Source organism: Acyrthosiphon pisum, chromosome A1, assembly GCF_005508785.2.
Source record: "Acyrthosiphon pisum isolate AL4f chromosome A1, pea_aphid_22Mar2018_4r6ur, whole genome shotgun sequence".
Taxonomy (NCBI): Eukaryota; Metazoa; Arthropoda; class Insecta; order Hemiptera; family Aphididae; genus Acyrthosiphon; species Acyrthosiphon pisum.
Window position 1 is genome coordinate 79243607 of NC_042494.1, and position 19047 is coordinate 79262653.

Consider the following 19047-nt stretch of genomic DNA (forward strand, 5'->3'; position numbering starts at 1 on the left):
CATTGTGTTTGATTTATTTTACACCAACACATATCCAAATACTGTTAAAAACGCCAAGTAGAACATAATACGTTAATGGGAGCCTTATTTTTGTTTTTGTAATGATGCGAATTTCTTTGAATTAATCCCAGTGCAAAACAATCGAATAAAAATAATACAACACCTCAGGTAAGCATTTAAAATTGTTTTTAAAAATGTGTAATAGATCTTTGTACATAGTGAACAATAATAAACCAACAACCCTTCCACCCGACCGCAGCAAATTAATTAGCCCTGAAACTCATTAAGCGACCAGGGGCAATACCGGAAAAGGAACAGAAAATTGTCACTAAGGACTTGGATGGTTAATAGGTTCTTTAAGTTTCTTTTATCCTTTCTGATTTTTTTTTTTAGTTTTTATTCGTAGCATAAAAACAACCTTTTTTCTATTGTACAGTTTTTATTATTTTTACTATTATTTAGTTGCGTTTTTTTTCTGTTTCAAAAACAAAAACATGGCAATTTATTATTAAGACTGAGGCCAGAGCGAAATGTATTATTTCTCCATTAATCCACCGGGCAACAATTAGCAACGGAAACCCCTCATCGTCGCATAAACCCCATCAATGCAAAGAGGGACACTGAAAAGGTCATGCCTGCGTAGCCGCAATCAATCAGTCACCATCCGGAAAATGGAACGAGACTACGTCTTGCACAATCACCAAGTCTGTAGAGTTTATTGGAGTTCAATATTTCTCATACATTCACAATCACCACTAGTATTTATTAGAATATTTATTTTATTTACCCTCATTTACTTTTAGGTAGACCAATATTATTTTTGTGTATGGAAATGTATATCAAAAATTCAAAACAAATATAGTTACGTAGGTAATGAGACTGAAATATCAATATTTAACTCTTATAAAATGAAAGTGAAAAACATAATATATATTCAATTGAGTAGGTAGTAGGTTTAGTATTAATTAACATTAAGCTGCAAAATTTGACAACACTTAGAAATATAAATGTTTATTTGTATTCAAATAACATTAAAACAAATGTACAAAAAGCAAATCAATAATTTATAAGTTATAAATAAAAATTATAACAAACAAACTATTCATAATATGTAGGTATATATTGTTACTATTTTTTATTATTATTATAAGACTAAATATTTTTGTTTTTGATATTACCAAAAGCATTGTAAGGTAAACACTGTATTGGATATACATATTATTAAAAACATGGTTTATGTTTAATTATAATTTGATGTTGGTGTATTATGTAATTATTATATAGGTAGGTACCTACTGAAATTGTTTAACTATGGTATTATATTTAAAAAACAAATTATTTATATAAAATTATAGAACGATATTTCATAGTTTTGTTAAACATTTAAAGAAAACGGAATTTTTTATTTACTATAGAATTTTTAAGAAAAATTAATAAACAGAAGACATAAGAATATTATGTTGTTTTGTCATTATTTAATTATTGTTAAGTATGTTGTTTGATTATACAATGTTCAGTAGTCTCAATTCATTATTAAAATTAGATTTATGTACAATTACAATTTATCTTAGCCAGATCTAAAAATATTAATATGTTAAAAATACCTTACAATATTTTGACAACTAAAACCTTGGATAAGTCCTTTGTGTAAATGTTTTTATTTTTATTTGTACCGAAAAAATGAATAGATACAAATGTACAAGTGATTGTAAATACTATAAAAAGCATTGCCCAAGTCAACGTTAGTCCTAGGTTAACAGTTTTTACGTTTTTAAAAAGAATAATGCAATGATGATTGAAATGGTTGCAAAAAAATAAATACATTCATCTTTCTGCTCAATGGAGTACTTATACGAAAAAAAAAAAAAAATACTTAGTTTTCACCGGTAAAAATTGTATATGTCTTCATATCATTGATTTCCATCATAGACGTTATTAATCATTTATTTATTTTAACTTTAAGTATAATTCACCACAAAAATGTGACATGGTGTAATTATGTATAATATTGATCGATAAAACTGACGAATTCGAGTTTATTACCGCTGTTTTGAATTAATTGACGGCCACTATTATAATATGAGCTTACAGACACTGTTCGCTAGGCCGGCTTGATAAGATAATTCTTGAATCGTTTAACAGAGTGCTTCCAATTTAGACAGTTTCGACATAACCAAAATGTCGCTAAGACCCCCCTGAAACATTTGATATTCCGGAATTCAGAGTGATTAACAGCGAACCAGAGGGTTTCTTTGTTTCTGGGTCATTGTATACAGGCGATAGGGTCGTTTACAGACATATCTATCAATACAACAATTTTAGTTATGCTGTTTACGGTGTAACCATAATATAACCTTATTCACCCGATTGATCAATATAATATGTACGCAAAAGAGCGACGAACAACCAAATCGATTATTTCTCTGAGTATTCCATTAATTGTTAGTACGAGATTTTAGTGTGTGAACTGAAATGTTAACAGCGAAATCAGAACAGGTAGGTATGTCGTATAAATGTTTCTATAATATGTACAGGGTAGGTATACTGTACATATAATATTATGATATATCGTCAAATATCCACAAAACTTGATTATTTCTGAAAATATTGCAATTAAAAATAGTATGAATCGAAAATAATGTAATATTTTTACGATATCTTTACTATCATAAAAACTTTATAATATAATGGATATTGATTATTAACAAAAACCATCGGTCTTTAGGTTATGTTACAAATTTAATATTTAACTAATTAAGTTTAATATACATTTTACTATTTATGAAAAATATCTTACATAATGTCCGTTGTATAACATTAAATTGTTGAAATATTTTAATTATCTTGTTACCGTTCTTGAGCCAATATGGCGTTAATAATAATAAATTAATTAAAATATTGTTATTAGTAGTTAAGTTTCCTATTATAAGTACCTACTGCATGTTGAACTAATTCTTGCAAAAAAACAACTCATAATAGGGATAACTATTTTATTAATTAGGTAAATTAAATCATTATTTATTATTATATTATTGTGTGAATATGTCAGTAAATTGAAATTAGTCTAAATAAATTGTATAAAAAATATCATTGTGCGTAGAAAATTATATTAATATATGTAATGCTCTCGTCTTAAGTACCTAGAATTAATATATTTTGCAGCATAATAGTTAAAATCACAAGAGGAAAACTGATATTTTCATAGGTAAAACAATTTCGTCAATATTAGAACTCTAAAGTTCAATTAATGTACCTACATAAAAAAAATATGTTTCCCATATACTTCTAATGTTTTTAGAATTCTGTAAGACCTACTTTTGAAAAACTTTTGCATTAAATTGACTTAAAAACAAAAATGTACTATAATATATAAATTGACAAACATCTAAAGTCATACAATTCAAATGTCTATAATATAGACTCTATATAAAAAAAAAAAAACTAAAATATTTTGAAAATTATATTGTGTTAAAAAATGCTAATATTTTCCATTAAAATGTAATTCTTTCTACTGTTATTCATTTTTGAATAACAACAAAAAATGAAAATATCATAACAAACTAGTTTTACATAATTCGTTTTACCGTAATTTAATTTTTATACTCTCGGATTATTTCGATAAATACTAGAAATTGTCTGCTTTGACCCCCAAAGTACTAAATAACTATAAATGGAATTTTCCACCAGAAACCAATCTCAAAGTTGAATATTTCTACCATAAAACGTGATGACAGCCATAACAAATAAAGAAACAAACAAACACACAAACTCTAGAAATGTACGCAGTGGTGATCAAACTGGGGTGATGAGAGGGATAGATCACCCACCGTGACCTTTTTTCAATGTTTAAGAGCTAATAACCATAAATTATGTTTTTAATAATCAAATAGTACATGTTAAAAAACAGCCATATCCCTCGCTTGACAAAATCAATTGACCACCACCGTGAACGTGTCGCGTTTTTTTTTTTTACAGTTTGGTATTTTTATAAGTAATTTTTAACTTTTGTATACCTATCAGGATATCTGTAATATATTATTAATCAATTGAACAGTTTCAGATTTAATGGTTTTACTTTCAAATAGGACGTATCATATTTATTTTCAGTTTTGATTTAATGTTTTGTAAGTTCTGATAATACTCTGAAAATAATTTAATTCCAATTTAATTAAAAACACAATCCAAATTCACTAACGTGAAAGTGCTCACAATAACTTTGACATACGAGACACGTCTACTTTACCTATCTATCTTTTACTTTAGATCTTTTTCTTATAACTCCATAAGTCACTTTATAGTCCATTGCGCGATAATTCCTTGATCTTTATTGTCACAAGAAAACAATTTATTACCATTAAAAATATGTTTTATGATATTTTTAAAAATTCTTGTTTTAGTTATTTACGAACGTTTTTCTTTAAATGCGAATCTCATTTATATAGATACTTATTTATATTTATCAATGGCGTATATCGCCCATATTAACCATTTTTATAGTATTATGCTCATTTAATTTTCATATTGATTTTTTTTTAAATTTTATATAACAACAATTATTTACAAATCTGAATATTATACTGTGTTTAGAAACTTAGATCATTCAAATGCCTTTTAAATATAATATACTATTAGAGTATAATATTTTTAAATTATTTTATATTAAAGAAAATCTATTAAGATTAGAACAATAAAACCTAATAAACTTAATAAAATGTCCAAAAATAATTGTCAGCCCGTTATTTAATAGTAATAAAGTCGGCGACTTACCCCGAATGTACCTACGTATAAAGAAGTTTTTACGACTAAAAATGGTTTTTGTCAACCCTCTCAAATGAATGCGTACAACAGTTCATTTTCAAGTACATCATATAACTCGGTCGACGAGTAGACGTTATTATATTATTTAAACGGTTCAAACACTCATGTTATATATGTTATTGAAATACGAAATAATAGTATTAGGATTCGGCGGTACGTGAACAGGTTATAAATCCAAACGATATTAAAGATGAAAAAATGCATTGATTTTATTCCATTATATTATTATTATATATATGTGTGTTTTTAATAAAAAAAATGATTCCCCTACAAATCGATTCTCGACCGAGAAAAGCTTGGATTTAATGTGCCGTCGGGATACGGTTTTTAAACCGCGGTATCCGGCGAAACCCGTTTTGCAGGAGAGCGGTTTCGCGTTAAATCTCTTGATCCCGCGGGACTGCATATTCGGGCCGAGCAATTCCAACGGCCCTACCGTGGCAACACGAGAAGATTACTCGAGTGCCCGGAGAAATTCACAGCGGCGGCGAGAAAAACCGCGAGGCCAGTCTCCAAAGTATAATTCCAGAGTTTAACTATTATTGTATGGATGTTTCCTCCGTGACGCTGCTGTATCGATGACGACAAAGACGTGGTCCAGATACACTCTTTGGACACCCTTTGGAAATTTGACAGTCACTCTTCTGGCACTTTCTGGGAACAATCTTCGGACACTCGCCGGGCGCTAGTTTGTCGGCAGCAACCTGCTGATGACTGGGATTTACTGCATACGTGACCCAATAATTTCACCCGGGATGACAGCAACATGGCGGTCCGTGTGTGAAATTGCATCGTACCAGAATAATTACAATAAATACTTCGAATCCCGAAGTGACCGACTACAACTGTGTTTATCAACGATGCGTGTCGAAACACTCAATGCGTCATGTAAACCCACACAGGCGCGCACTTTCGCTTTTTTTACATGTACAAAATCACAAAACCGAACAGTGTTGTATTCAGAATATTCCACCGGTACAGAAATATTTTATTTGGAGTTGAAAATTCTTATTTATTTTTCCCGGTCCTATCACAATCCGTAAATACTAAAATATAATAATGCTACTTATTAGGATATAAATAATAAAAATAAATTAGATTTTTTTCCATGCGCTATGAATATTAGGTAAAATATAATATACAATATTATTATATTTATGATGGTCGACAAACATATTTGATCTTCTCCCAAATACATTTGTATCCGTAATTATTAAAATAATAACAGGTGTAATAAGTACCTATTCTTAGCATAATATATATTCCTAACCATGATATTATAGTTTTCACATATTTTACCTCCACAGTTCGTTATCTGGTAGTCGCGAGTACTATATACTATAAAATAAACTCGCTCGATAATATTTTTAGTATGTTAAACGTTTTTCCAAATTTCAATTATCGGATAGGAAAATATCGTGAGCTCACTTTTTTTTTCCGGTCGGTGCGTACCTAACTGAGTTGTATTTTTTACCAGGTAAAAGTGCGCAAACACCGAACAAACACGACCCCTGCAGCGAGATCGTGACTAGATTGCGTTTTAGTGTGTTATTTTAATATAGGGGTCGATCGCATATTTCGGTTATTGTAGACGAATAATGTACACGTGCGGCTTGCACAAAGATAATAATAATAATAGTATAATACCTGTTTTCAGAGACGACGATGACACATCTGAGATTCGCAATAATAATAATAATTACCGGCTGAATATTACATTTTGTCGTGACACTGTTTTGTAGCTGCAGCGAGCTACAAATCAGCTTAAAACTAATCGGAAACCACGCTCGGCTTTAAAATTAATTACAAACGAACGCCGCCTCTTCGCTCGATAAGTATTAAAATTTGTATTTTTTCACTATTATTAAATAATATTTACATGGTATATATCTACAGGTACAGGTATTATTAAGTATCGTATTTATACGCATGAAAATATTATAAACAAATCGGATTTACGCGTTGTTGTTAATGTTGTTAAAAAAATGTATTTGTTCAATTCATCGTTTCGATTTTATACCTAGGTATAGTATGTAAAATCGTACGAACGCGAGGAATTTTTCTATAATCCTAATTTGAAAATCTGCTTTCTTGAACTAAATTGCAGTGAATACCATTGTGTAAGGTGGGTATAAATAGCTGTTTCGACGCGATGCCGTTTGTGTAGTCTCGTTATACCCACTAAACATTTTTCCGTTTTTCCGGCCAGAAAAACGTCACGTCCGAGATTGTTGTTTTAAATGCGGTTTCCCTTTTTCGTGCAATCCTTTTTGCATTACACTGCAATGCGATCTTTCCGGTCGTCGGTATTCCACGTGCCGGTGCACCTCCCGCACACCACACCCGCACGCCACGCCGTGAACATTTATTTCGCCCACGTCCTATTTGTTTACGAAACAGTGCAATGCGTTTGCGGCCAGTTAGACCGGATGCCGGTGCGTTTGATTTGCGCCCCCTAAAACGTCCCCGTAGGTACACAGAGAGGAATATATTTTCTGTCGTAGGTACGTATAATAATAATAATAATAATATTTATTATTTTATCATATACTGTTTGTGTTCACCCCCTCACCCCGAATTCCGTGACAGATGTGAGCTGTGAACTGTTTCGTCGTATGTTTCCTCCGACTAATCCGTTATCATGATACATGGGATTTTATTCCTAGCCATCGAGGATGGTTATATAAATATTGTCGATAAACGAAATATAATATTATGATTTTATTTTCGACGTGTCCCGCGTGGACCGTACGCCGATGACGTGTACCGGTGGGCGACGTTAAACCCCAGGGAAACCCCAGGGTTTTCGATTTCTCGCACGCCGCCGCAGGTATGTCTATATTGGAATGAAATCCCATTAAACATACTCTGTTTGGTATTCAATTCCCTTCGCTATTGATTTAACAACAATATTGTTGGCAGAGTATTTAGCAATGAAACCGACATCATAATAATAATATATACATTAGGTGTATACAATATAATATATATAGGTACATTGATCACCAAAATGGCGGGATATTATCATAATTTCGCGTAATTTACGTAATCCCATTCACGAAAAAGCATTCAGAAATGATTTAAAATTCCGTTTCTACTCTATTCAAGCAGGTAGGTACCAGTACCCACCGCCATGTAATATTACATTCCGCATTACACGTCTTATCGATTATTTAATGCACATTAACGTCTTATCTCTTTGTATAAGCTGCAGGTATTTTAAATTTGTTCCCGATAATTCCTTCTTATTATCAAAATGTCAGTATTGTTTTTAAGCAAAACGACATAATCGCATAATAGATAATATATGAATGGATAGGACATGCCTATCGGAATACTCAAATCACTCTAAACTTTGCGTACATAATTAAATGTAATTAGAATATAGAATAATATAGATAGTTAATTATTACTAATTACTCATCAATGTTATTTATTATCATTTATCAATTATCGTATCAATATTTGCCCTATTTAACATTAAAAACGTATCACTACATTTTCTAGTGATAATAAGTTCTTATAAGTCCTGTCCATTCTTATATTATCTATGAATTGCATACGTACGTTCAAAATATTCTTCCAATGTTCACTCTTTTCGACAACCATCGAAATCCTTTCTTCAATACTTGCATTCCAACTAAACAGATTTCTATGTTTTTGGCATACTTTTTAATAGGTAGTCGTCATTATTCATGCAAGAGATCTACACGTTTTATTGTTCCTAATAATACTCTTGGTATAGACTGCCTTCACAGTATTATGACTCACCTCCTGGGAATAAATCACCCTGATTATATTTTATGTTAAATTAATTGACTTAACATTGCTCGCTTCTTAAAATAATTATAAGCTAATTTACAATAATCAATCGTTGCATACACCTACGTCGATCCGTATTATTTGGTGCATAATAAAATATGCTCTAAAATAAAGAAACAATTAAATCAGAGTATACATTACTTGTCGTTACAAATTATTTAAATTATGTGATTATTGATGAAACCAGCATCTCACTGCGGTTTGTTATTTATGCACTTTGGGAAACATTGTGCAATCTTACGGGCATATCAACGTAAAACCAATGGAACGCAATGAATATATACTGATATCGGTGGTTTATGTCACAAGAACGATTTGTCTCACAAATGGCCACGTTATATTTCATGGATATCGTAATATCGTATTTGTTCTTTAACGTCTTAACACACACCGGTAATAACACTATTTGTCTATTTCCGATTTAATGATTGATTGCACCAATTTCGCGTTTAGAAAAAAAAAAAAACCGTTTTAAAATTAATTTCCAAACACCGACTTTTGTATACCTGCAGTGACACAATCGTCTTATTATAAACAAAATTCTGATAATAACTAAACCCAGCAATGATATTAATATAAAAAAGAATTTAAGTGTAACGTTTTTGAACTAGATATTATTATGTGTTATACATTATATGTTTACAAGCCTAAATTCGTCACAAACGGATTGAATGTTATATACATATTAGTATATTACATATGCTGTCAAAATAGCGTAATCTACATTACACATATAGTATGATTTTGATTGTTGTGATTGATGTTTAATTATTTAAATAACTAGTACCTTATGTATGGATAGAAATAATCATATTTATGCAGAAAGACGTTTACTATTAGATAAAACTGATTGCATGGGTATACCAAGTAGGTAAACGAAAAATCAAAAAAAAAAGCTTATTTTAAACCGATAACAAATGTATAATATTATAAATTATAATGATGTTATTTTGTGATACAACAAATACGGGAAAACGAGGGAAATTTAACTGTCATTCAAATCAAAAAAAAAAAAAATGTATAATGTGTATTGTGCAAGTTTTGTAAATTTGTCTAAAATAAAATCCAATTATTTTTTTTTTTTTATAGGAAGTTTCTTCCAACCAATTATAAATCAGATCTTAATCTACTAACATAATGTACCTAGACAATATAAATGTATATATTTGTAATTTAACTAAGTATTTTTTAATATGTGATTTTGTATAAAGAATAATAATTTTGAATTTTCATGTTATTGAAAACCAAATAAAAATAATATCTGAAACGTATTTAAATACATCAATATTACACGACATGTGATATGACATTTCCTTTAAACTAGATGGGTAAAAACAATACGTTATTCATAACAACTTTAAACGATAATTTAATTTGAGCTTTAAAATTACATATAATAATATGAAAACACGTTATTAAAAATGTAGAAAAAATAAGATTATATATTTAAACTTAAAACTTTCTAAATAATTTTCTTAGAACCCATTATACAAAAGCTATGGGTGGGGCTTTTTTTTTGCTATAACAAAATGTTATATTAGAAAATAAATGGTTCAAACATTTTTTTAGCTTAACTTATAACGTATTTAAATAAGTATCTAACAAATTATTAACCTATTAATCATTAAACATCCAATATAAAATATTAAAATGTGTAATGTACCTACCTATTGTGTTTACAATGTGGAATGATTTACATTTTTAATCGAATAAATTAAAATGTATATAACTTATCATTCTCATAATATAATATTGTCAAGTTATATTACACACTTTGTTTGATTTTGATTAGGATTAATACTAATTTATGTGTTTAAATTGAAAAATCATTAATTAATGGCTAATGGCAATTAAATAATAGATGAACATTTAAAATTTTTTATATGTGATCATTATAAATTTAGATTATTAAACAAAGAAACCAAACTTCTTCTGCACGATATTATAATATATAGTTTAAGACATTTGACTCGTATAATAGTCACATGACCATTGTGTGTAATATTTATTTCAAATACATGTGATATCGTAAATAAACATGATTTTAAGTTCAACCATGACGACAATATTAATAACATATTGTCTTTTTTTTTTTATTATTATTATTAGTTTTACTATAGGTATTTTATATTTATACTTACAAATTATATTATGAAGAACGAACATTTAAACTATTAAGTGGTAGAATAATAATATGAATTCCATTAATCTATAGTTTAGATTAAAACATCTTTATCTTTATCTTTATGGACCACCCTATATCTATATAATGTAGGGTTTAATTTATTATTAATGTAGGTAGCCTGTGTTAGTAGGTCATGTTTAGTAGGTTCAACTACCTACCTAAATTGTATAAATAATATATAAATGCAATTTTAATAATGTCGATGATTAAAAGCAGGGTAAATATAATTATAATAGTATAAAATATATAGTTTTAGGCTCAAAGTTCTCAGTATTGTAATTATGATTTTCATACAAGAAAGAAATGCAAAATATTTTCCTGATAGTTAATCTATTTAACCACAAAATTAACGTAGATTTTAACGCTAAATGTTTGAATTTACATGTAATTTTCAACATTAGAAATGTGAAAATATTCAAATTGAATGCAAAAACTTCATATTTTTATTAATCAAGATACACACACAAGTTTTCAACTTTTGAGATAGTGAAAACTATTAAAATAGTTATGAAATAAATATAATGCCTTCACCTTAGTATAATAGGTACTGTGTTAAAGACTCAATTATTAGCTTTAAGTATAATTTTAAATGTTGCACGATTTAAATAAATACACATAGAAATATCTCAATATGGTTTAGATTAGTAAATCTAGTACCTAAATGCTTAAAATTAGTTCACATAAACAAAGATATCAGATAGAAACCAATTAATGTCACCACCTATACATTTTGCAAATTAGGATCAAATTACTCAACCTAATAAAGTGGTACAATACAAACACAGTATGTAAAGATAGTTTCTCAGAAGAAACATCAAATAAATTTAAAGTTATTTCTGAACTGTAATAACAGTGTCTCTTGTCTTCGGTATTTTAATTTCTTGAAAAATGTATAAGACTTATGCAGGAAACTCGTGAAAAGAAAGTATTTGGAGATATAGCGCTTTTAGAATATTAAATGGATGACATACTGATATAGTATTACCTGGAGAAGATAAAAAAATAAATAGAAAGTAGTATAAGAAAACTTACCGTGATAATTCAAAATATGTGCTTTCAAATAAAATATTAAGATAAAACTAAATTCATACTGATATGCTATGTGTAAACGTCCTGTGTTGTTACAAAACTTGATTATCGGTGGGTTTTTAAAAAATATGATAATTTAAAATAATCCAAGTGTTAATATAAAATATAAAAACGACACGCGTTACAAAACAATTCTTAAAATAAGTGTATCAAACCGAGGAAATAGCGGTATCAAACATTGAAACTTCTTTAAATAGACACCAATTTTTAAAAAAAACCAGACATAGTCCATCTGTGCGGAATTCTCATGTACGGGTTCTCATGTATTACGTGGTCTATGACGCCAGGTGACTATACTGGTGACTTCTGAAAAGAAAATAATATAGTTATAAATAAATATATCATTTCTAAGCTCTAACACTGATGAATACGAGCAGAAAAAGGTAGTGGACATTAATAGGTTATAAACAGCTTACGAGATTTTCTAGAATCAAATAGATTGGAATAGGTTGGACATACGTATTATATAGCACGCATAGAGGAAGTTGATAAAACGAGTACTTACCGGAAACAAAATAAAAAAAAACACAGGTAGGAAGATAACACAAACGTTGGATAGACCAAGTGACGAACGATTTAAAAGGATTAAGAAGAGAAGTGATAACTGAAGATTTAGGAGATCGTGAATGATGGAGAACATTGGTAGAAGCTGCGATAGGAATAAAATATATAGAAAATGTTGAAGTCCACACTTCAAAATGAGATGAGAAAGTCAAAGAGAAGCTGCCATGAATCGGGTCACCCGATCTTATTACTTTTATAAATTATTTTTGAATTATTCACGCTCATCGTAAAGGTTATTAAGGTACTATATGTTTATACATTTTGACTTATTTAGTTTATTAGATATGATATCAACGTAAATTAAAATAAATATTTATTAACATAGAAAATAGACTATGTCTAAAAGAGCCAAAATATTTAGAAAATTATAACATTTTTAGAAAATACTTTAAATGTCAATATTTAGTGATCATAATAATTGCCAGCCCTTATGGTTATTATTTTGTGAAATACTATCGCAAAAATTAAAATGGATTGTAATGCTAAAATATTCCTGTTCTCTCAAACTACTCATAATTTAACTACCTATAGTAATAGATCCCTAAATTTTGAACTAGATCTTATTTTCTATCAGAAACCACATGCAGTATAGACGTATAGTTGCTGTTTTAAAACGTTATTATTTATTACAGACAAAAACACCATATGGAATTTTAAATCTAATGCATTTTATCATTACGCTTATAATTTAGAAAATATTTTGATGACTGTAATAATTGTCGATGCATATTGTAATATTTTAATATACAACTCGTAATGACATTATATTATTATATCTATTGCCTATTAGTATGTTATGTTAAAATTAATACGATATATTAATTTAAAAATAATAATTCTATAGGTAACTAGGGATGAATTATAATATCAATAAAAATGTATCTGAATAATTTTTATTTTTTATGTTTATAATAATTATTAAATTTCTTCATTTTTGTTTGGTTCATATATTCAGGAGTTAATTGATATAAATATTATTGACGCCAAACATTTGAGCTATCAAACCAATAACCATCATTACTTCTACGCAATAATTGTGTGATAACTCCCATAGAATAATACGTGTGTTTATTTAAGAGAGTACATATTATGTTGATACCAATAACAAAATGTATTTACATTTCACGGAAAGGCAAAGTCATCTAAGTCAAACCGCATTTGAACCATATATTGCATTAATATGTACAGGGTCGCTAATTTTTAACTTATATGTCATAATGTATTGCAAGTGTATGAAATTGTTTTTGATAAATAAATAAAGAATCCCACTGTAACGTCATCAGATCATCTTGACTATATCCATTCACTATAATGTTTGACTGTCATAGTTTTAATAACGTGTTTGCTCTCGGTTCCACAGAGGTTTTCCAAATATAACCTGTACAGTGGTTTAAAATGAGTAACATAATCCATATTTGTTTTGTTATACTGTTCTGCAGATGACAGGTAACAATCACGTCGGAAAACACCTGAAATAACATCATCGAAATGACGCTGTTTGAAAAATCGTATAAAACCCATAGTCTCTGCGCTAGACATCAATTTTGGAAATTCTGTATTGTCAGCAGTAAATAACACTGTTACAAACAATCAAAATGACGGTTAAAATTTCTGTTTTTGCTGTCGTTCTGGTACGTATATTTTAATAATAACTATCGTTCACGAAATAACTTATAATATTGTATTAAATCATTTAACGTTCTTACTATTGTATTTTATAATATGTAAGGACGATAATTCAATACAGTCAGTTATTTGTTTTCAGAATATAAATTGTAAAATTGAAATATTTAAAATGTTCACATTCACGTCAACATCTAAAATAAACTCTGCACCTGAACATTGTATAGTATAATATATTGATATTATATATATCTTAAAAATAATAATAATACGGTTTTTAATATATATTTTTTGTGTAAAAAAAATTAATATAAAAGATACATTTTTCAAAGGGTCTATTGAAAAATTGAAATATATTACATTATTGTTGTATAATAGTGTGTACATTCCCAATCAATCACCAAATACTGAAACATTTGATTATTTTATTTCGCAGATTGTGACTTGTGTCCGCGCTAGTCTCTACCAGCCGCCGCCGCCCACATTATCAATGAGCATGCCGTATATGCCCAACTATCCAGTCGATTGTCCGTCCTTCAATGAATTCAAGAAAAGTGTATACACATTGAACCAAGCTTTAGCCAATATAATTGCCGCTGCTAGAAGTGTCTACAACTACCATACGTTATACAAAAACCAGCCTGGCCTCAATATGGAAATAAATGAAAAAAAAGAAATTTTCGATAAAGCTCTAAACTTCTTTGAAAATAAGTTGCTTAAATACCGCCAAGCGTTGATCAACTACAAAGCGTTATTAGAGTATAGTAACAATTCTCCAGTCATAACAGTAGACGACGACATTCCCATCGATCGTGAATTATTGTAACTTTTAAATATTACATAATTTTAGTAGTTTGTTAATAAATTAATTTACAACATTTTGTCAAACATAACAACTATTGTACTTATTTTCAAATAATCCTGAACGATAATCTTCTAATTTCTTATTTGGAACCCTTTACTTTTATCAATGTACGTGGCATATCATACACATATTATTCATCTTATTATTCTTTAACATATTGTATAAGATTTATGAAAATATTAGGTACATAATAATTTAAGAGTTAACCAAATTATTATTATTATCTTAAAAACATTTAATGTTTGAATATGCCTATGTCATAACTCGCATAACACTAATGTTATTGTAGCGATACTGAATTATAAAATGTATGTGATAAATAATTTACAATAATTAAAGATGTTTCAAATGTTGATATTTTTAAAATTATTGTGGCAGAGAACTATTTTGATATTTTCTAGAAGACGGTCGCTCAGCTTTATTTCAAGGATTTAAATGAAATAAGCAACAAATATTTTTTTTTTCCCGTTCTTATTTACCACCATCGTCGTAATAAGAGGGATGGAACATAATCTAAAGAAGGATTTTTTATTTTGTGTCCACATCATTTCAATTTTCTTCTTCAATAAATCAGTTCTTCTTTAATGATATTTGACTTTTTCACTTAAAATAAATAAACAACTGTAAAATATATATAAAAATATGCTATATTATGTACGCTATATATATAATATGTATATTAAAATATACTTTACTGTTTTAAGGAAAATAATAATTCACGACAAATTGATATAACTATATTATTTTATTTAAAAAAAAAAACGCATTTCGGAATATGTTTTACCATCCTAATTTACTTTGTACATTATTGATCATTTAAGTGTTAACCGTAATCTGCATATTTAAACATTTAAAATTAGTTGTTGAATACTACTTAAAAGTTGGCGAAGTAGTCTCGACCCGGATCAATGGGCTTAAAAAAAATATTTTAATTGGATTGGAAGGTTATATCATCTAGTCTGACTACACCACTGACTGTCATGAATCAAAAATCATATACCTACTCATATAACTCATTAACTGCAGGACCAGAATATTAATTGGAATTTTTTTTAACTAACTAATGATAATTCCGGTTTCATATGTTCAATCTGTTCATTAAATCTATATACATTTTATTATTTTTATTATATTCGATATAATAAATTCAAAACTAGCATGTAAATTGCTCAGATAGGTAGTAATGAACGATATTAGAAACAAACGATATTATCATTATAAAACAATGTCAGTAAACGTTTATATATTATAATTGTAACAGATAATATTAATTAACTCAGTTAGAAATAAAACCCAAAACACGTGATTATAATATTGATATGTATCAAACATAAGGCACCAAAGTGGCGTGTAATCAATACAGACAAAAAAAATTAAGTTGACGTTCAGTCACGAATGAAAAAAATTATAATCGCTTAAAAGTGGGCCAGTTACCGCTGTAGTACATGCATTTGAATACAGCATTTAACTGACGTTGTGGAAATTATTATAATGAGGTCTTAAGACCCAAGATGGTATAATATAATTGTAATACTACGCAACAACGATGGGTTACGTGTGAACCGTCACAAATGTGACAATGTAATTTGTGTGTAAAAATAATAATTGTAAGTAATTGGTTTTGTAAAGAACGTACATTTGATGTTCCATCTAAATCATTGTCGAATACGATTGAAAATAAAATATAATCATACCTACTTCAATAATACAATGCTAATAATTTACATCGATAATTTCATATTTTTTATTTTTCATCAACACAATTAAACGAGTCATCATTGATAGTTATAGATACTAGTGAATAATCATCGTATTAAAACTCGATCAGAACTCGATTGACTATTATAAACTAAAAAATAACCAATATTATTATATTTCATTAAAATATTTTCCAACGTACAAATGGTGGTGTAAATTAATTCGTACGATTTTAATAACAGTACCCAGAAGAAGCATAAGGGCAACATTTAGTATATACATTGTATGTATTTAATCAAATGCTTATTAGAACGACTGCAAGAACCTATACTCATATTTCCTAATGAAATTTGACTGTTATAACTTGTAAGTAATATTTTCCCATCACTTCTTCTAACGAATGAATAAATATAATCTGTTACCGTATCCCTAAAATCTCCATTCTAATTGGTCATATATATTTATTGTATGAATATTATAAAAAATAAAAATAAATTATTTTGTCCAATGCATAACTTTAGTCTGCGAGTTGAGTTCCAAATGTAATAGAAATTGTCTGAATAATGATATTAAATTATCGAGTTTATTTTTTGAAATTTAAACAATGCATAATTTTTCATATACGGTTTTTAAAATGTGATGATAATTTTGATTTTAAGATATAGGTATAACATGAATTACCATTGGGTAAAAAGAAATTGGTGTTCGATAAGTAATAACCCATATAAATGTTTATTTGAAACCTTTTTTTAGGTTATGTTAGTAAAAGACACAAATAAACGGATCTTCATAACTGTCTGCACTTCAAATATTTATGTATATTTTTCGTTTTTAATGTGATAAATTGATTTATTGCACGTCGTATATTTAAAAACCAATGACTCAATCGATGACTCAGTTAATCACAATTCATAAAACATATTGAATGGTTTACTTTATAATTATCAATAAACAATTAATCTAACATTTCAATACAAAAAATTGAGTAAAAAAAATGTATATTTTAATTAAATCATTTTTATTATTCATTCGGTCCAATACATTGGTGGTAAAATAGTCAATAAGCAGAAGTGTTAAACGAATAATAAAAGGAAACCTTCATTTTCTTAAAGAAACCGTCCAGTGACTTGTTACATGTTACATAAAAATAAATCACTTTGAGGTTTAAACCAATTCATAATTCAAACTAGTAGACAAATAAATGTATTATTACCTACTTATTATTATTATTATTATTATTATTATTATTTCATTTTTACTTAAAGAGTATTTCCCAGTGTACTATTTACAATCTGCAATAATATTGTATCCATATAAAGCGTTCCATACATAATATAAATCTAACCATCTAGGAATGTGAGTTGGGGCGTGAAATAGCAAAGTTACGATAACATTGAATTCGGAAATTTATAACCAGTCAACGAATTATAAATTATAAATCAACGTAATCTTTTCCAATGACTAATACATATAACAAAATAATATTATGTACATATTATCAGCTAATCGTATTAAAAATAAATAATAACCATATCGTGTGGGGTAAACCCAATAAAGCTAATGAAGGGTTAGATAATTTAGAGCTATACAATATATTTAAAAAAAGAAAAATTTATTCCTGGGATAATATTATTTTGACCAATCGGTCAGTAAAATGTATATAGTTTAACTGAATATTCCCATTTTATTAGAAAGTTTTAAATTTGCAAAAGTTGAATTTATAATAATTATAAATTGGACATAAAACAGTTTTAAGCCGGATTTTGGTCTTTTTAAACACTTCCACTCCTCCAAAAAAAAAAAAAGTGCCCTCTGAAACAAATAACACATAATCGTGAAACTAATAGCTTTCTCGGTTTATGCCACTCTCAACCTAAATGTATGTTGAACATAACGTTTTATTATTAATTTCAAAAGCATTTATCTAAGCTGAAAGGAATATTTAAAAGAACTTTTAATTTGTTTTTTTGAAAACTATTTAAAGACTTATTGGAAAATTAAATATGTTTTTTGTTTCAAATACAGTAAAACTGTATCCAAATTTCTGATAAACTAAAATATAAATAAATAACTGATTTAACTGTCATACATTTTTATATAATTTCAATTATCATGAATATCATGCCATAGCTATAATACCATATTGCTCACATTGTATTATTATGTGTATTAAAAAATATCTGCATTGACGTTTTTGTTTACTAACATTAAATATGTCACTACCTAGTAAACATAGACTTTAAAATTCATAGAAAAACATTCAATCAACCGTCACTACATTACATTCAAATCAAAAAATACTATATAGGATGTTCAATTTCACAAGTACATAATATTAGAAAAATTATTCCAAATTATTAATATTTAAATGATGTTTACTTTA

General features: G+C 28.0%; 2 protein-coding genes across 2 annotated transcripts in view; one reads left to right on the top strand and one right to left on the bottom strand.

Moving 5' to 3' along the window:
- Positions 1 to 19047, bottom strand: part of LOC100163336 — a 156971-nt gene that overhangs the window by 124866 nt on the left and 13058 nt on the right. The window lies entirely within an intron of this gene.
- On the top strand, positions 14019 to 15323 carry LOC100165393 (uncharacterized). The gene is given in 2 exon segments (NM_001162187.2): positions 14019 to 14109; positions 14538 to 15323. Coding segments are annotated over 2 exon segments (426 nt in total). The 5' UTR covers positions 14019 to 14073; the 3' UTR covers positions 14928 to 15323.